The 20798-nt window shown below is 46.3% G+C and overlaps 1 protein-coding gene across 1 annotated transcript; it reads right to left on the bottom strand.

Moving 5' to 3' along the window:
• Window positions 1-8750: 8750 nt before the first annotated feature.
• c1ql2 (complement component 1, q subcomponent-like 2) lies at window positions 8751-10804 on the bottom strand. The gene is made up of 2 exons (XM_064944279.1): window positions 9856-10804; window positions 8751-9333 (listed from the first exon to the last, which is right to left on the bottom strand). The coding sequence occupies exons 1-2, from the start codon at window positions 10462-10464 to the stop codon at window positions 9154-9156; spliced, it is 789 nt and encodes a 262-aa protein (XP_064800351.1). The 5' UTR covers window positions 10465-10804; the 3' UTR covers window positions 8751-9153.
• Window positions 10805-20798: the final 9994 nt, after the last annotated feature.

The raw sequence follows: 20798 nt of genomic DNA, 5'->3' as shown, positions 1-20798 counted from the left end.
ACATTTACACACAAAACTGTACACACACACTTACGTACACACCTTCCACCTCACCCATTTTTGCGTTTACCTGCCTTGTTGAAGCTGTGCACCTTGACTATGTTCCCTTGAGCCCATTCTTACTCTTTCCATTATTTATCAGGTCTCTGACAAGAGCAGGGAAGCTGATTTCTGTCGTGTTTTAAGATGATGCGCATATGAAAAGAGCCTGTTGCCTGATAAGGTCAGACAAGGAAATGGGAAGCTTGATTTGCCTAGAATGTAAAGAGACCAACTCCCACTGTTTACTGTTCAGCCAAAACTTTTCCTTTAGGATTTTATATCTCCATTCTCTGAGCAGGTGTGTCAACAAGGATGTTTTCCATTTTCTTTAATGCCATAAGGGGCCCAGGGATTGAGACAGAGATTTCTGTTCAATGAATGCCATGATGAGGTCGCCTTCTAAAAGCGATAGGTATTTGGATCTCATATAGCATAGGCTACCATCTTATGACGGGTTCTTGCTGGGATGTGTAACCTTCTAGAGGAGAACAACCTCATCTCTAGGTCATTTTCTGATTACATCCCAAATCTCCTCCACCATTTCCTGATGTTCTCTGTTCCTTGAAACATATGTTGCTGATTCCAGAACAGTAACCTAAGCACTTTCCAGTATTTCACACAGACCCTGTCCCATCTATATAACACCTCCACAAACTAGCCCCATCCCCCAGCCCCCAGTCCCCAGCCCGGATCATGTCCCATTCCATCCCATATAACACCTCCACAAGCCAGCCCGATCCCTGTCCCATCCCATATAACACCTCCATCCCCCACACCCCCAAGCCCCCGGCCCCCTCCCCAACCTCCATCACCTGGCCCTAGCCTCCATCCCTCCAGCCCCATCTGGAGGCTAGGGGATAGGCTAGGGACCTATCCCCTAGCCTCCAATCCCCACAGCCCTATCCAGCCCTAGTAGCCCCATCCTCCAGCTCCATCTTCCAGCCCCTTCCCCCATCCCTAGCCTCCATCCTCCAGCCTCCATCCCTCACCCTCCATCTCCCCAGCCTCCATCCCTCACCCTCCATCTCCCACCCTCCATCTCCCAGCCTCCATCTCCCAGCCTCCATCCCTCACCCTCCATCTCCCAGCCTCCATCTCCCAGCCTCCATCCCTCACCCTCCATCTCCCAGCCTCCATCCCTCAGCCTCCATCTCCCAGGCTCCATCTCCTAGCCTTCATCCCTCACCCTCCATCTCCCAGCCTCCATCTCCCAGCCTCCATCCCTCACCCTCCATCTCCCAGCCTCCATCTCCCAGCCTCCATCCCTCACCCTCCATCTCCCAGCCTCCATCCCTCAGCCTCCATCTCCCAGCCTCCGTCCCTCACCCTCCATCTCCCAGCCTCCATCTCCCAGCCTCCATCCCTCACCCTCCATCTCCCCAGCCTCCATCCCTCACCCTCCATCTCCCACCCTCCATCTCCCAGCCTCCATCTCCCAGCCTCCATCCCTCACCCTCCATCTCCCAGCCTCCATCCCTCACCCTCCATCTCCCAGCCTCCATCTCCCAGCCTCCATCCCTCACCCTCCATCTCCCAGCCTCCATCTCCCAGCCTCCATCCCTCACCCTCCATCTCCCAGCCTCCATCTCCCAGCCTCCATCCCTCACCCTCCATCTCCCAGCCTCCATCTCCCAGCCTCCATCCCTCACCCTCCATCCCTCACCCTCCATCTCCCAGCCTCCATCTCCCAGCCTCCATCTCCCAGCCTGATTGTGTGTCATTGTCCCTCTACCGGCTGCTCTCCAGCCCAGACGATGAATCTTCCCTCTCTGCTCATCTCTTACAGATCTCCCCCATACTGGCCAATGGAAAGTGACATTTTTAGGGAGTGTGTGCGTTCCTGTGCTGACTGCCCGGGATGTTACCCTACACTATTATCTCATGGGTTAGTCATTCAGTGACACCGAACAAACAAGCTGTGTCTGTGTAGCATTCCTGATTGGACTGACCTCATTTTCCCCTATGGAGACAGTACCAGGGAGAATCAAGAGGGGAACACTATAGTAACACCGTAATGGGCAACCCAAGCCAACACCTCTCAGCTCATATGGGTACGATTGGGACAATATGTTTCCTTAAGTGCCTTTGCCTTTGTTGTTTCTTCCCCTTTAGTTTTCAAAGATCTTCCTGGACTAAAAAAACTATTTCAATGTGACTCCTCTTGTCAGAAGAAGTTAGTGTGGGATGCTAAACACTAACCGAAGGCCTCGTCCTCCTCCATTTGTTTCCTGGAGAAACAGAGAACGTCTTGTGGTTTTATTAGCGGTGGTGCAGAGGGAATCTAGTGTCTGTCAGAGTGTGTGTCAGGTGTCAGTGAGGGACATAAAGCACACCTGCCTCTTGTCTCTCTGGAGAGAGAGAAAGACCATCCAAATAGACAGGGAGTGTTGAATGAAGTGTTATATAATTTCCCACTGTGTTCATTTTTTTTACGCCAGGGTATAAAACCTGTTGCCTTTAATTTAGGGGGCAAGCTTCAACCATAGGGGAGGGACAGCAGTAAACATATGTGTCTGTCACAAGTTGATGGTTATTGGGAGAGAATTGAGACCACTGTTTATTTGTGATGGAGGCATTGGAGAACCCTTGCTTTGACCTTGAGTTCAAAGTAAACCTCCAATCTAGAGATGAGCTAGTGCAACTGGTGAGGTCAAGGGTCTCTCTCTCTCTCTCTCTCCTACTTAAACATAATGGGTGAAAATCTCCACCATTCTATGGAATGGCTAATAAACTTATTTGGATTATTACGTGACCAGTCCCTCTCTGGAAGTCAAGAAACAGATGGTGAGTTCCCACAATGCAGCTCTGTGGTGACTCTAACCTTCCCAGACCTGTCACGCGGTTGATGTTACACACAGTGGCCAGTAGTTGATGTGTAGGCTACTTCTATCAGCACACACACTTTTATTTTTGTGAGATTTTAGTCACATTTTAGTTGTGTCATACCAGTTCATTTACCCCTGTATGATGATGCTGACACCTACATGTACAGTAGTATAATGTGGCCCACAGTATACCTCAGAGAACTGGATTCCTCAGCAATTTTACTCTCTCAGTTCCTATTAACTCCCCCAACTTCTCTTTTCCCAACTGTTCTCCATCATAAAAACAAGAAAAGAAACTTGTTTTGTTGTTTCCTTGAATAAATTCAGCTAGTTGTCAGTTTCCTACTTCAATTATCTTTCAGGGCAGAGACAAGCTCACTTGTGGTGTGCAGGTCAGCTAATATAGAATGCCTTGTAGGCTACAGAGAAGGCAGAAATATTTTTTGACAGGAGGTGTATGTTTCTGCTTATAATTGCAACATTTTGGTAGGCTATTTCTTGGTCAACTTGTTTAAAATTAAATATACGCAGCTTCTCTTCTGTCATTATACAATATCTTGCCCCAGATGACTAAATAAACCCTTGCTCACCAGTCATAAATGATAGAATGAATACCTCAATCTAATTGACATCTGTAAAGTTTTCTCTGTCGTCTCTGCAATAAGATTTTAGATTAAAGTCAATGTCGAGATTTCAGTTTCCATTTAACCCATCTGAACAGGAGGCTTTAGTTCCCTTGATGTGTCATAGGCCTATTTTAAGGTCGTGTTCACATGCTAGTTGGAACTAGGAAACTCAGAAATGTCCGACTTGCTGATTCTTAAACGCTGCACGTGTTTAACAACAACCAGTTATCAAGTCGGGATTTTCCGAGTTGCCTAATTCCGACTAGCACATGAACACGGCAGAAGGCCCCATCTTGTGACTGTCAAATTTGTATAGCACTTCACAATCATCACACATACCATAGGCATCATCCTCTTTTACCACTTCACAATCATCACACATACCATAGGATTCCTCCTCTTTTACCACTTCACAATCATCACACATACCATAGGCATCATCCTCTTTTACCACTTCACAATCATCACACATACCATAGGATTCATCCTCTTTTACCACTTCACAATCATCACACATACCATAGGATTCATCCTCTTTTACCACTTCACAATCATCACACATACCATAGGATTCCTCCTCTTTTACCACTTCACAATCATCACACATACCATAGGATTCATCCTCTTTTACCACTTCACAATCATCACACATACCATAGGATTCATCCTCTTTTACCACTTCACAATCATCACACATACCATAGGATTCATCCTCTTTTACCACTTCACAATCATCACACATACCATAGGCATCATCCTCTTTTACCACTTCACAATCATCACACATACCATAGGATTCATCCTCTTTTACCACTTCACAATCATCACACATACCATAGGATTCATCCTCTTTTACCACTTCACAATCATCACACATACCATAGGCATCATCCTCTTTTACCACTTCACAATCATCTCACATACCATAGGCATCATCCTCTTTTACCACTTCACAATCATCACACATACCATAGGATTCATCCTCTTTTACCACTTCACAATCATCACACATACCATAGGCATCATCCTCTTTTACCACTTCACAATCATCACACATACCATAGGATTCATCCTCTTTTACCACTTCACAATCATCACACATACCATAGGATTCATCCTCTTTTACCACTTCACAATCATCACACATACCATAGGCATCATCCTCTTTTACCACTTCACAATCATCTCACATACCATAGGCATCATCCTCTTTTACCACTTCACAATCATCACACATACCATAGGCATCATCCTCTTTTACCACTTCACAATCATCACACATACCATAGGATTCATCCTCTTTTACCACTTCACAATCATCACACATACCATAGGATTCATCCTCTTTTACCACTTCACAAAATCTTTCCCAGACATTACTTTTCTGGCCCCTCCATTCTCTTTGTTTTCAACTCTCCATTTTGCAGCTTTTCTCTTACTGAATTAAATTCTGATATTGTCCTTTTTGCCTCAGTGGATCGACATGAACTTTTTCTGCCCATTCCCAAAAGCATTTGGACATTGGCGTGTAGGATATTTGGCCCCCATAAAGTTAGGCCCTAGAGATTAGGCTTACGCACTAATGCCAGATAGCCTAAAAATAATTAAAGAAAACCTCAATGTAGCCTATATCAGCCTAGATATAAATATTTCATGACCCTAAACCCGCCCACCCCATGGTTGTATCTGCGGGGACTGTGGGCTAAAAGTAGGGGCATGTTTTCATGGCTGTCAAGAGAAACCAAAATTACCAAGAAAAAAAGAAAAATATATAAATGAATGTATCTCACGTCTCTCTGTGTTTCAGAATGTTCCTTCAAATAGCAAGAGGTTGAATGTATCTCCCCAGAGAAAGCCATCCGAGTCAACGAAACATCACCCCCTTGTCTCTGTATGTGTAGGCCGTCTATCTGGCCAAGAGTATGACTTGCCACCTATAGCATTGAATGCAAGGGAAGGAAGCCAGCGAGCACTTGGCCACCCTTGATTTTTTTGTATAAAATAAAAGCTCATCAGCATGGAGCTAAATTGAGCGAGCTCAACTGCGAATGGTCCGTGCGCACCAAAAAAAGGGTCAAGGGAAGCCCGTTTGGATTTGGTTTCTCTCTAACTACATTGAATGAGAGCAATATGTCATTGACAGACACAACTTCAATTGTTGGATCTTGTTGTGTTGTTGTCAGGTTGCTCGCTAACTAAAATTGACCCTTTCCTAAATAAGCCATGGATTGAGATAGGGATTTGGACTTGTGGTTTTACTTCACTGTACTGGCCAATAATTAGAATTGATTCTGATCCAACCATAATTTCCTACATTGTGCCCCTGGCCTGAGCAGATGGAAGTTCAGTATGTAGCTAGATATAAAAGGCTAATGTTAACTAGCTAATGTTCCCCATAGAAAGGAAGTTAGGCTAGTGAGCAAGCACTTTAGCCAGGTAGCCCAGGACATCAAAAAATAAAAGTGTGTGCTGTACGACAGAGTGATATACTGTTTAGTCAACATGAAAGAGGATGATGGCATTGGCTTTCTTATCAAGTAGGGTGAGTCAACATGTTTTTTCTACTTGCATGAATGCAAGCACAGAAATCAGAACCATGGACAGCCACATCATATTTAGCTTACCTTGATTGGATTAAATATTTTTTTTGTATCTTTTAGTTGGGAAGAAGTAGAAAGGTGCTCAAGCAATGTGAGTAGAGGTGCAACCTAAGCATGTGTAGACATCATTGGACAGGAATGTGCGTAATGCTCGCTCACCAGTAAAAATTCAGGATTCTGAAGAAGGCCATTGAAGGCCTAAATGTCAATCTTTTAAAACGTGTCTAATAAAACTGCATTTTTACTGGTGAGCGAGCATTGTGCACTTTCCTGTCCAATGATAGCCTATATTTTAGTTGTCACTGTATTAGACTAAGCATAGGTTGTTTGATGATGTTGAAATGGTGCTGGAATAGTGGGGGCAGCTCCTGTAACTCTCTGTGGTTCTAATTCAATAGTTGTTATGTACATGATTTCAAACTGTTGGCAGCTATCTGGCTCCATAGCATGCAGACGCCTTTATGAGTCACCCCGTCTATAGCCCACATTGCGCGCCCCCTATTGGCATAGGGGGAAATGTTTCTGTTGAATCCAAAATCCCCCCTTCGCCACGCCCCGCCATTTGTGCTTTCTCACGCGCCTCCAGCATTTGAAAAAGTGTCCCAAACGTCAGGGAGTGAAAATTATTGAAGCTGTCGGAGCTAATTAGACCCTCAGATAGCCACTTCGACGGAGCCAGGAAGGATGCAGGTTTCAGAGCGAAGTGCTATCCCGAGACCCACTGTGATATGTTTGGAGTTTGGACAAACTCATACAAAATCACGGAGAGGCGTGGCTAATTACACGTGCATTTGTTTAAGTCTGATTTCGATACTTGGCACATGTAACAGATTAAATGCCCCCCACATAAAAATATTACACTTACTGAGGTTTATATTTTGTAAAATGATAGGGGGGGGGGATAAAATCAATAGGAGGGTTGTTCATTTGAATATCATGCTCCTTTTATTATTTAAAAGTGGAACATGAATTGTATCATTCAAGTCAACCTAGTTAGTTGTAAAATTAAAATGTGTCATCCGCAGAGCTGCCTTATTCGCCAATCACGTCTCCGGCGCCCGGGGAATAGCTGGTTAACTGTCTTTCTCAGGGGGAGAACAACATATTTTTACATTGTCAACTCGGAGATTCGATCCAGCAACCTTTCGGTTATTGGCCCAACGCTCCTACCAGCCAGGCTACCTGCTACCCCGGCGAGTGTGTCCCGAAGTTGATGGGTTCATTGATCCCATCGCCACTCTCTGGAAGTCACCCTCGGAGTTTCATCAGCAACAATGACAAAGGAGGACCTTCCGAGCGAGTTGGTAGGGGCGAGAGGGTGGTTTGGGATTCACGGTCTGTCTTTGCCTAACCTGCGCTGTCCATGGTGCTGAAACCACTTGTCCGGCGGCGGTTGCTGTCCACGGTGCTTAAGCCCTCTGCAGCGCAACAACTTTAGCAAATGCAACCAATAGCTTGACTTCGGAAATCCGTATAAAAGGCTATTTAGATGTGTGTGCATTATTTCGAGGAAGAAGAATGGCATCATTAACTAAATGTTAACATGAACCACTGTTAACCTGTGGATCTTAATCAGCTAATCAGCCTTCTACCAAGACACGTGAAAAACATGCAGGTTGACGTTTATTGCCATGAATCTTGCCCTTGAGGAAGAACTGAGCGATCGATTTCTGCGAGATGGTACAGCTGCGAAGTCAAAGATGGCTTTATCGTAAAAATTCATGAAAACAAAATTGTGCTTTTTGGTCTTAATTTAAGGTTGGGGTTGGGCATTAGGTTCAGGCATTGGGGTTAGGAGTCTGATTAAGGTTAGGGTTAAGTTTAGAGTTAGATTTAACATGAGATTTTATGACTTTGTGTCTGTGCCACCTTTCGACCACCCTGCAGAGCTGCCTCCAGGGCAAGATTCATGACAATAAATGCCAACCTTCGAAAAAACACTCAAACATATTCAAATGTATTTGTGCAAACAATAACGGCATTCAAAGCCAAGTGCAAGCAGAAAATAAAAACATGTGCTTGATGAATAACACATGTTTACCCAGTGGTTGTGAGGGGGCATGCTTTAGAGATCTTGATACAGGATTAGCATGCAGGCGAATTATCATAAGCCATCAGGTCTGTTGTGCTATCTGTTCAGTATATGGACGGGACCATAGTGGAGTATGATTGCTACTGTTGTCCCAGACATCTTCGTAGAACATGAGGTGCTATGACCCACGTCCCTCCAATATTAATTGGGCGTGAATAGATCAGTGTCGAGGTAAATTAAGCCATGCAGGCCTTAGTCTGTGCCCCGTAGGACATCCATCTCCAACCGTCCCCACCACAAACACTGACAGTGACACCGGCAGTGACACCCCTGGATGGAGACTGGAGGCGTGAGACAAGAATACAGATTCCCCCGCCTAGGGACAGCCTATTTGTAGTTATAATGTGGAGTGGATGACAGCTCCAGACAGAGTCAGACAAAAACGCAGCGCAATGGCATTCTTAGCTAACACTCCATTAAAAACGTGTATTAGACCACACATTCTAGGCTAAATCTATTGGGAGGGTGGTTAATGTATGGTTAAAATGATATATATAATCTACAATCTATTTGAAGGATGAATGTGATCTTAAACATGACAACAAATTCCACAAATAAACTGACATAATAGAAAACATAATTTATTGAAATACTTATATTCAGTGGACGTAGTGTACTGGAATAAGCTACTATATGACATAAAACATTTTTGTAACATACGGACCTTGGTGGAACAATAAATATGACGTCTGACTCCTTACTTCCATCTTCGTTGCTTATTTTTTATACGTATATATTTTAATAGGCTATATATCTTGAGTGGAAACAGACAGATTTTCAAGCAAAATATACCACATCACACGGAAATGTCTTCTGTATACGGGCGAATGGCATGTCTTGGCTCCCCAACCCCCACAAATATACAAACAAATGACGCACAACCGCTTACAGGGGCGCCCGGACAACGGGCAACTTGCTCTAGGTATGATAGAGTCTAATAATTATAGTACATCCCTGTATGTCTAGGTTTAGTCCGGATACAAAATGAAACCGGAAAACGTGCTGTACTTGTTGTTGTTTCCCCCATGCGCCTTGCCTCCGTCCAGCTTGATGTAGATCTCGTCCCCGGAGTCTAGATGAAGCACTACACTGTTGCTGGCGTAGTCATAGTTCTGGTCTGCGTCTTGGGCTATTGCACTCGCGCGGACCTGCGGATAAGATGCATTATTAGAGTAGTGAAGGACTTTGCAACATGAATTATTATGCTATTGACTAACTCGTGTCCACCCTTGACCCAATGTTGAAACATTATAGATTCTCCACTTTGAACCTACCAAACTAATAAAGGACGTCTTGTTTGTTTATGTTGGCAATGTCCATAGGCTAGACAGCTCAAACGGCTCCAGATGGTGTGACCAGGGTAGGGCTAACCGCTACAGTAGACGACAATGGTCTTGTAAACACCACCAAGCGATTCGTTTGTCGTTGCTGGTGAATGAAGTGGCCCAAGCCGTTTCATTCACTGACTGAACTCACTGAGTGAGATTAAGTGCGCGGAGTAGATGCCGTTTTAGAGAGACAAGCGCTTTCTGCGCGTAAAAACTCTCCAATATCAATCTGGATCAATGCACAGTGGAATGCGGTCGCTCTCCAATTACAGAAGTGTATAGCATATAATGTTGACTTTGCATAAGAGGAAATATAATTGCGTAATATAAGGTATAGCCTACCTGACCGTTTTTGCACAAATCTGCCCACATACTGGTCCCGTCGCCTCCACGCATTAACACATGGTATGTAAAGTAGTAGATCCCGGACACTTCACACGTGAACTTGCCGGTAGACGGGTCGTAATGGTTCCCCAGGTTTGTCACCACGTCGTCGAACCTTAGCACCTCGTATCCCTCGTGGGGGTTTTTCAGACCCACGTAAAATGCGATTTTTGTGCCGCCAATTGCGGAGTCTCGGTCCTCGCCATTCTCGGTCCTAGCGCTACTCACGGTCCCTTTAGCCGTCTCCCCCGTGGTAAGGCCGGGATAACCCGGTTTCCCCGAGTTCCCCCTGTCCCCCGGCGGTCCTCTTGGACCGGGTGGACCCGGTTCGCCTGGCGGACCTCTCGGTCCTGGTTTCCCCGGACGACCCGGATCGCCTTTAGTCCCATGCGAGAACGCCGGGGATGGGATGGCGCTCAGGTCCTGCATAACTTCCAGAGCATTGGCGCTGGGTTTGGGGTTGTATGGATCACATATCATCCTACAGGTGCCCATCATCTCGTAGTGTGCGTCCGTCTTGGATGCTTGGACCAGCAGCGGTATCGCTATAATAAGTGCTAACACCATGACGATGCCAACCACAGCAGCAACAACACGCTTCCTCTGGAGAGTCCGAGAAGCAAGGGCTAAAAAGTCTGTTTTGCTTTGGGAAGTAATGGTGAAAGGTTGTGATTGCGCTCAAATTCAATGCAGAAAAAGCAAGTGCTCCAAAAACGAATCACTCTATTCAAGGAATATTTAAAAAAAAATATGAAAACAACAAATGTGTTGTAACCTTAAGCTTAGTTCACCTTGGGGCGCTTAACGCTGTGCCAGTATCACTACGCTTCACAGAGTTGACAGGGGAAGTATTCGTTTTGGCATGGCTGGACACTCGCTGGATTTCGGAGCTGAATAGAAAAAGCTTCGAGCGATTTCTGCCCGTCTGCAACAACAGAGGGGAGTAGAGCGGCGCTGACGTAACAGAAGTTGAGGGCAAAGCTTGTTGCCATTTAGATTAAGACTGCAATAATAATCATGCCATCTATATGTATGAATTATTGAATTATACATCCTCTGCACCTACCAGGAGAATATTAGATCAGAAAGCGTCTCTAATTCTTAAAAGTATAATGGGGGAGGGGTAGGGGGGTTCTAAGATGACATATGGAATTGTTTTAAAAGCCTCACTAACACTTAAACCCCATTATTGAAATGTTGACAGTGAATTCTCTCCCCTTTATTTCTGATTATTTGAGAGAAGACACATCTACAGTGCTTTCACATGTTGTTGTGTTACAAAGTGGGATTAAAATTGATTTAATTGTGCTTTTTTTTGTCAATGATCTACACAAAATATTCTAATGTCAAAGTGAAAGAAACCTTTTAACATTAAAAAAAATAATGGAAATTAAAACACTAATATGTTAGAATCACATTTGGTAGCACTTACAGCTGTGAGTCTTTATTGGAAGTCTCTAAGAGCTTTCCACACCTGGATTGTACAATATTTTATCTTTATTCTTAAAAGAATTCTTAACCTTCTGTCAAGTTGGTTGTTGATCATTGCCAGACAGCTATTTTCATGTCAATAATTTGTCTCCCAGTGTTGGAAAGTAGACTGAACCAAGTTCCTCTAGGGTTTTGCCTGTGCTTAGCTCTATTCCGTTGATTTTTTTATCATAATTAACCCATAGTCATTGCTGATGACAAGCATACGTATAACATGATGCAGCCACCACCATGCTTGAAAATATGAAGAGTGATAATCAGTGATGTGTTGTGCTGGATTTGCCCCAAACATAACGCTCTGTATTTAGGAAATAAAGTACATTTCTTTGCCATATTTTTAGTAGTTTTACTTTAGAGCCTTATTGCAAACAGGATGCATGATTTGGAATATGTTTTATGCTGTACAGGCTTCCTTCTTTTCAATCTGTCATTTATGTGAGTATTGTAAAGTAACTACAATGTTGAACCATCCTCAGTTATCTCCTATTAAACTCGGTTTCCTTCCTCTCCGGCAACTGAGTTAGGAAGGGCGCATTTATCTTTGTAGTGACTGGGTGTATTGATACACCATTCAAAGTGCACCATGCTCAAAATTATATTCAATGTCAGCTTTTTTATTTTCACCCATCTACCAATTGTTGCTTTTCTTTGTGAACCATTTGTAAACCTCCCTGGTCTTTGTGGTTGCATCCGCGCTTGAAATTCACTGCTCGACTGAGGGACCTTATGTGAGGACAGATGCTGGGAGTCTTGAAGCAAGTACAGGGAGTGAATATTTAATAATTAACCGACATGAAACAAAACAAGGACAGGGGGAGCAAAACGACATGAATGCTGACACGGGGCTTAAATTGAACAATAGACAGATATAGGGGAGGCAATCGATAAGTGAAGGAGTCCAGGTGAGTCCAATGAAGCACTGATGAGCTTAACGATGGTGACAGGTGTGCGTAATGATGTGTCGCTTGGCGCCCTTGGCACCAGAGAGGGGGAGCAGGAGCGGGAGCAGGCGTGACACCTTACAGATGATTGTGTGGGGTACAGAGATGGGGTAGTCATTTAAAAATCATGTTAAAACCAATTATTGCACACATAGTGAGTCCATGCAACTTATTATTTTAGTTTAGCAAAATTTGGAAAAAGTCAAGGGGTGTGAATACTTTCTGAAGGCACTGTGAGTGCACGTTTTTGTTATAAATGTGTCCTGGGAAATGGCATTATTTAGTTAAAGATCCCAATTCCCCCTTTATATTCAATGCATCAATGTGAGGAAGGTATCCATTCCAAAGAAGAACCAAAGAATATTGGAGAAAATAATCTACATCTGTGATAATACCAAAAGCCATACTCTGTAACGGAAAACTCATTTAAACTGTCATTTTGGGTAACATCAACAACAACAAAAAATTTAATCATATGTAACGTTTTACTGCACCATACTGGTATGTGAAGACATGCTCTGATGAATGTTGACTGACCAAAATACATTTGCATCTGACTGGACATGTGCAGACGTTTCTCCAGCTTTGCCTTTTGTCTCCAGCACCTTCATAATCAGCTCTGGGTGCGTGGTAATCAGGTTGGGTGCGTGGTAATCAGCTCTGGGTGCGTGGTAATCAGGTTGGGTGCATGGTAATCAGGTTGGGTGCATGGTAATCAGGTTGGGTGCATGGTAACCAGCTCGGGGTGTGTGGTAATCAGCTCTGGGTGCGTGGTAGCTCTGGGTGTGTGGTAGTCAGCTCTGGGTGCGTGGTAAGCAGGTTGGGTGCGTGGTAGCTCTGGGTGCGTGGTAATTACATTTACATTTAAGTCATTTAGCAGACGCTCTTATCCAGAGCGACTTACAAATTGGTGAATTCACCTTATGACATCAGTGGAACAGCCACTTTACAATAGTGCATCTAAATCATTTAAGGGGGGGGGGTGAGAAGGATTACTTTATCCTATCCTAGGTATTCCTTGAAGAGGTGGGGTTTCAGGTGTCTCCGGAAGGTGGTGATTGACTCCGCTGTCCTGGCGTCGTGAGGGAGTTTGTTCCACCATTGGGGGGCCAGAGCAGCGAACAGTTTTGACTGGGCTGAGCGGGAACTGTACTTCCTCAGTGGTAGGGAGGCGAGCAGGCCAGAGGTGGATGAACGCAGTGCCCTTGTTTGGGTGTAGGGCCTGATCAGAGCCTGGAGTTACTGCGGTGCCGTTCCCCTCACAGCTCCGTAGGCAAGCACCATGGTCTTGTAGCGGATGCGAGCTTCAACTGGAAGCCAGTGGAGAGAGCGGAGGAGCGGGGTGACGTGAGAGAAACTTGGGAAGGTTGAACACCAGACGGGCTGCGGCGTTCTGGATGAGTTGTAGGGGTTTAATGGCACAGGCAGGGAGCCCAGCCAACAGCGAGTTGCAGTAATCCAGACGGGAGATGACAAGTGCCTGGATTAGGACCTGCGCCGCTTCCTGTGTGAGGCAGGGTCGTACTCTGCGGATGTTGTAGAGCATGAACCTACAGGAACGGGCCACCGCCATGATATTAGTTGAGAACGACAGGGTGTTGTCCAGGATCACGCCAAGGTTCTTAGCGCTCTGGGAAGAGGACACAATGGAGTTGTCAACCGTGATGGCGAGATCATGGAACGGGCAGTCCTTCCCCGGGAGGAAGAGCAGCTCCGTCTTGCCAAGGTTCAGCTTGAGGTGGTGATCCGTCATCCACACTGATATGTCTGCCAGACATGCAGAGATGCGATTCGCCACCTGGTCATCAGAAGGGGGAAAGGAGAAGATTAATTGTGTGTCGTCTGCATAGCAATGATAGGAGAGACCATGTGAGGTTATGACAGAGCCAAGTGACTTGGTGTATAGTGAGAATAGGAGAGGGCCTAGAACAGAGCCCTGGGGGACACCAGTGGTGAGAGCGCGTGGCGAGGAGACAGATTCTCGCCACGCCACCTGGTAGGAGCGACCTGTCAGGTAGGACGCAATCCAAGCGTGGGCCGCGCCGGAGATGCCCAACTCGGAGAGGGTGGAGAGGAGGATCTGATGGTTCACAGTATCGAAGGCAGCCGATAGGTCTAGAAGGCTGAGAGCAGAGGAGAGGGAGTTAGCTTTAGCAGTGCGGAGTGCCTCCGTGATACAGAGAAGAGCAGTCTCAGTTGAATGACTAGTCTTGAAACCTGACTGATTTGGATCAAGAAGGTCATTCTGAGAGAGATAGCGGGAGAGCTGGCCAAGGACGGCACGTTCAAGAGTTTTGGAGAGAAAAGAAAGAAGGGATACTGGTCTGTAGTTGTTGACATCGGAGGGATCGAGTGTAGGTTTTTTCAGAAGGGGTGCAACTCTCGCTCTCAGGTTGGGTGCGTGGTAATCAGGTTGGGTGCGTGGTAATCAGGTCGGGTGCATGGTAATCAGGTTGGGTGCATGGTATTCAGGTTGAGTGCATGGTAATCAGCTCTGGGTGCGTGGTAATCAGGTTGGGTGCATGGTAATTAGGTTGGGTGCGTGGTAACCAGCTCTGGGTGAGTGGTAATCAGGTTTGGTGAGTGGTAATCAGGTTGGGTGCGTGGTAATGAGCTATGGGTGAGTGGTAATCAGGTTGGGTGCATGGTAATCAGGTTGGGTGCGTGGTAATCAGCTCTGGGTGAGTGGTAATCAGGCTGGGTGAGTGGTAATAAGGTTGGGTGCATGGTAATCAGATTGGGTGCATGGTAATCAGGTTGGGTATGTGGTAATCAGGTTGGGTACGTGGTAATCGGCTCTGGGTGCGTGGTAGGTCAGCTCTGGGTGCTTGGTAATCAGGTTGGGTGCGTGGTAATCAGGTCGGGTGCGTGGTAATCAGGTCGGGTGCGTGGTAATCAGGTCGGGTGTGTGGTAATCAGGTTGGGTGCATGGTAATCAGGTTGGGTGCATGGTAATCAGGTTGGGTGCGTGGTAATCAGCTCTGGGTGCGTGGTAATCAGGTTTGGTGAGTGGTAATCAGGTTGGGTGAGTGGCAATCAGCTCTGGGTGAGTGGTAATCAGGTTGGGTGCGTGGTAATCAGCTCTGGGTGCGTGGTAATAAGGTTGGGTGCATGGTAATCAGGTTGGGTACGTGGTAATCAGCTCTGGGTGAGTGGTAATCAGGCTGGGTACGTGGTAGTCAGGTTGGGTGCGTGGTAATCAGATTGGGTGCGTGGTAATCAGCTCTGGGTGAAAGGTAATCAGGTTGGGTGTGTGGTAATGAGCTCTGGGTGAGTGGTAATCATCTCTAGGTGTGTGGTAATCAGCTCTGGGTGTTTGGTAATCAGGTTGGGTGAGTGGTAGCTCTGGGTGTGTGGTAGTCAGCTCTGGGTGCGTGGTAAGCAGGTTGGGTGCGTGGTAGCTCTGGGTGCGTGGTAGTCAGCTCTGGGTGCATGGTAATAAGGTTGGGTGCATGGTAATCAGGTTGGGTACGTGGTAATCAGCTCTGGGTGAGTGGTAATCAGGCTGGGTACGTGGTAATCAGGTTGGGTGCGTGGTAATCAGATTGGGTGCGTGGTAATCAGCTCTGGGTGAAAGGTAATCAGGTTGGGTGTGTGGTAATGAGCTCTGGGTGAGTGGTAATCAGCTCTAGGTGTGTGGTAATCAGCTCTGGGTGTTTGGTAATCAGGTTGGGTGCGTGGTAGCTCTGGGTGTGTGGTAGTCAGCTCTGGGTGCGTGGTAAGCAGGTTGGGTGCGTGGTAGCTCTGGGTGCGTGTTAGTCAGCTCTGGGTGCATGGTTATCAGGTTGGGTGCATGGTAATCAGGTTGGGTGCGTGGTAGTCAGCTCTGGGTGCGTGGTAAGCAGGTTGGGTGCGTGGTAGCTCTGGGTGCGTGGTAGTCAGCTCTGGGTGCATGGTAATCAGGTTGGGTGCATGGTAATCAGGTTGGGTGCGTGGTAGTCAGCTCTGGGTGCGTGGTAATCAGGTTGGGAGCGTGATAATCAGCTCTGGGTGCGTGGTAATCAGGTTGGGTGCGTGGTAATCAGGTTGGGTGCGTGGTAGTCAGCTCTGGGTGCGTGGTAATCAGGTTGGGTGCGTGGTAATCAGCTCTGGGTGCGTGGTAATCAGGTTGGGTACGTGGTAATCAGCTCTGGGTGCGTGGTAATCAGCTCTGGATGAGTGGTAATCAGCTCTGGGTGCGTGGTAATCAGGTTGGGTACGTGGTAATCAGGTTGGGTGCGTGGTAATCAGCTCTGGGTGCGTGGTAATCAGGTTGGGTACGTGGTAATCAGCTCTGGGTGCGTGGTAATCAGCTCTGGGTGAGTGGTAATCAGCTCTGGGTGCGTGGTAATCAGGTTGGGTACGTGGTAATCAGGTCGGGTGCATGGTAATCAGGTTGGGTGCGTGGTAATCAGGTTGGGTGCGTGGTAATCAGGTCGGGTGCGTGGTAATCAGGTCGGGTGCGTGGTAATCAGGTCGGGTGCGTGGTAATCAGGTCGGGTGCGTGGTAATCAGGTTGGGTGCATGGTAATCAGGTTGGGTGCATGGTAATCAGCTCTGGGTGCGTGGTAATCAGCTCTGGGTGCGTGGTAATCAGCTCTGGGTGAGTGGTAATCAGGTTGGGTGTGTGGTAATGAGCTCTGGGTGAGTGGTAATCAGCTCTAGTTGCGTGGTAATCAGCTCTGGGTGTGTGGTAATCAGGTTGGGTGCGTGGTAGCTCTGGGTGTGTGGTAGTCAGCTCTGGGTGCGTGGTAAGCAGGTTGGGTGCGTGGTAGTCAGCTCTGGGTGCATGGTTATCAGGTTGGGTGCATGGTAATCAGGTTGGGTGCGTGGTAGTCAGCTCTGGGTGCGTGGTAATCAGGTTGGGTGCGTGGTAATCAGCTCTGGGTGCGTGGTAATCAGCTCTGGGTGCGTGGTAATCAGGTTGGGTGCGTGGTAATCAGGTTGGGTACGTGGAAATCAGCTCTGGGTGCGTGGTAATCAGCTCTGGGTGCGTGGTAATCAGGTTGGGTGCGTGGTAATCAGGTTGGGTACGTGGAAATCAGCTCTGGGTGCGTGGTAATCAGCTCTGGGTGAGTGGTAATCAGCTCTGGGTGTGTGGTAATGAGCTCTGGTTGAGTGGTAATCAGCTCTAGGTGCGTGGTAATCAGGTTGGGTGCGTGGTAATCAGGTTGGGTGCGTGGTAGTCAGCTCTGGGTGCGTGGTAATCAGGTTGGGTGCGTGGTAATCAGCTCTGGGTGCGTGGTAATCAGTTTGGGTACGTGGTAATCAGCTCTGGGTGCGTGGTAATCAGCTCTGGGTGAGTGTTAATCAGCTCTGTGTGCGTGGTAATCAGGTTGGGTACGTGGTAATCAGGTCGGGTGCATGGTAATCAGGTTGGGTGCATGGTAATCAGGTTGGGTGCGTGGTAATCAGGTCGGGTGCGTGGTAATCAGGTCGTGTGCATGGTAATCAGGTCGGGTGCGTGGTAATCAGGTTGGGTGCATGGTAATCAGGTTGGGTGCATGGTAATCAGGTTGGGTGCATGGTAATCAGGTTGGGTGCGTGGCAATCAGCTCTGGGTGAGTGGTAATCAGGTTTGGTGAGTGGTAATCAGGTTGGGTGCGTGGCAATCAGCTCTGGGTGAGTGGTAATCAGGTTTGGTGAGTGGTAATCAGTTTGGGTGCATGGTAATCAGGTTGGGTGCGTGGTAATCAGCTCTGGGTGAGTGGTAATCAGGATGGGTGAGTGGTAATCAGGTTGGGTGCGTTGTAATAAGGTTGGGTGCATGGTAATCAGATTGGGTGCATGGTAATCAGGTTGGGTACTTGGTAATTAGCTCTGGGTGCGTGGTAATCAGCTCTGGGTGAGTGGTAATCAGGTTGGGTGTGTGGTAATGAGCTCTGGGTGAGTGGTAATCAGCTCTAGGTGCGTGGTAATCAGCTCTGGGTGTGTGGTAATCAGGTTCGGTGCGTGGTAGCTCTGGGTGTGTGGTAGTCAGCTCTTGGTGAGTGGTAAGCAGGTTGGGTGCGTGGTAGCTCTGGGTGCGTGTTAGTCAGCTCTGGGTGCATGGTTATCAGGTTGGGTGCATGGTAATCAGGTTGGGTGCGTGGTAGTCAGCTCTGGGTGCGTGGTAATCAGGTTGGGTACGTGGAAATCAGCTCTGGGTGCGTGGCAATCAGCTCTGGGTGAGTGGTAATCAGGTTGGGTGAGTGGTAATCAGCTCTGGGTGCGTAGTAATCAGGTCGGGTGCGTGGTAATCAGGCCGGGTGCATGGTAATCAGGTTGGGTGCGTGGTAATCAGGTTGGGTGCGTGGTAATCAGGTTGGTTGCGTGGTAATCAGGTCGGGTGCGTGGTAATCAGGTCGGATGCGTGGTAATCAGGTCGGGTGCGTGGTAATCAGGTTGGGTGCGTGGTAATCAGGTTGGGTGCATGGTAATCAGCTCTGGGTGCATGGTAGATTATTAACTGCATCATACTGAAAATGATGGTGCATTGTGGGAAAATGTTGTCGTCGGTGGAATAATAGCTGTATTTCCAATGGTATTGTAATTCCACCCCACATAATACAGTATTGTACAGTATCTTTGGAATGCCAAAAAACCTTTTGACCGCTAGTGGGTGCATGGTATTGTTGTTTCCGTCTCATTAACATATTTTGAGGTATGCTTTGTAAGAGGCTATTTTTGTTGCACCCATGACTGGGAATGCTGTACCAATTTAACTCCTACATCTTTAGCAGGTTGATATTTATTGTCATGAGTCTTGTCCTGTAGGCAGAACTGAGCAATTTTCCACTCGATAGTCAAAATTATTGTAAAAATTAATGAAAACTAAAATGAGTGTTTTGGTCATAGTTTAAGATTAGGGTTAGGCATTAGGGTTAGCAGTGTGGTAAGGTTAGAGTTAGGTTTAAAATCCGATTTTATGACTCTGTGGCTGTGCTTGCGAGTGACCACTGCAGAGCTGCCTCCAGAACAAGATTGATGATGAAAAACGCTAACCTGCATGTGGTCATAGTGCCCTTTCAATTTAAAATGTATAGGTTGGGGACAGATTGGAGTGAAAGCAAGTCTTTAACCTTAAATGGTTGAGCATTATGCCATGTCCTTTTGGTCTGTTTTGCCATGTAGTCGCTGCCAGTTTGAAAGTCTTTGTTTACAGCTTCTAGAAGTGCAAGTGATATAAAACACCAAATCTTAATTAGTACTGTATGCTGTAATGTGTAAAATCTACCAAGCAGCCAACCTGCTTGCACCAATCCCTTGCAATTATAGAAACATTTTGTGATATACAAACCCAGCCTCCCCTCAATGAATTTCCTCCATTCATTCATTCAGTCAGTCAATCATATTACAGCCGAATTAACTTTTTTTCCAGTATAATACAGTCAATTGTATGGTATTGTGCAGTGTCATTGCACATTACTTGCTTTGATATCATATTTATATTACAGTAGGTGTACTGTAATATGAAAGACAGAATTTAACTTGCCAATGAGCTGCCTGTAAGTTACTGTCAAATTCACAGCAGCCCCTTTACATACCTGGAATCCACAATGACAAATTGTGTCTTCACACGCACAGTAGCCTAATCTTTACCATAAAGCCAAGGCTGAAGCAATGCAGTGCCCTGTGTTGATGCTACACGTAATGTTGAGCATTTAGTCCGAGATTATGCATAAAACAGCTAAAATAGGCCTATTTCACTTTGACACAGAGTACTTTCTGTGAACACTGGTCAAAGGTCAAAGAAGTCAACTTTGGGGTTACTTTGAGACAAATTTTAGTTGTCCAGCTCGGGTCTCTTGTGAGTCTTATTAAATGTATCACACTGTCATAAGAGTGTGATAACCCGCTGAGCAAAAGCCCAGGAATTAGCTTGGGGAGATTACAGAAGCCTTTAGATGTCAGGCTTTGTTACTCATCATAAGAACATTGCATCATAACAGAACATTACACTGCCATTACACTGGAAATCGCAAGGTACATTGCATTCGGAAAGTATTCAGGCCCCTTGACTATTTCCACATTTTGTTACATCACAGCCTTATTCTATAATATACAGTGCCTTGTGAAAGTATTCGGCCCCCTTGAACTTTGCGACCTTTTGCCACATTTCAGGCTTCAAACATAAAGATATAAAACTGTATTTTTTTGTGAAGAATCAACAACAAGAGGGACACAATCATGAAGTGGAACGACATTTATTGGATATTTCAAACGTTTTTTAACAAATCAAAAAATGAAAAATTGGGCGTGCAAAATTATTCAGCCCCTTTACTTTCAGTGCAGCAAACTCTCTCCAGAAGTTCAGTGAGGATCTCTGAATGATCCAATGTTGACCTAAATGACTAATGACTAATGATGATAAATGCAATCCACCTGTGTGTAATCAAGTCTCGGGAGAGAAGGGCCTTGGTCAGGGAGGTGACCACGAACCCGATGGTCACTCTGACAGAGCTTCTCTGTGGAGATGGGAGAACCTTCCATTTACATTTTTACATTTAA

The sequence above is a fragment of the Oncorhynchus masou genome, chromosome 29 (genome assembly GCF_036934945.1).
Source record: "Oncorhynchus masou masou isolate Uvic2021 chromosome 29, UVic_Omas_1.1, whole genome shotgun sequence".
In the NCBI taxonomy this organism is placed as follows: Eukaryota; Metazoa; Chordata; class Actinopteri; order Salmoniformes; family Salmonidae; genus Oncorhynchus; species Oncorhynchus masou.
Note: the sequence above shows the minus strand (reverse complement) of the source record. Positions and strands in the feature narration are given on the sequence as shown.

Bases quoted from the DNA above. Each gene is read 5' to 3' on its own strand.
- c1ql2 (XM_064944279.1), bottom strand. From the start codon at position 10,464: ATGGTGTTAGCACTTATTATAGCGATACCGCTGCTGGTCCAAGCATCC. The intron at 9,334-9,855 runs GTAGGCTATACC...TCTTATCCGCAG, and splicing joins ATTTGTGCAAAAACGGTCAG to GTCCGCGCGAGTGCAATAGC.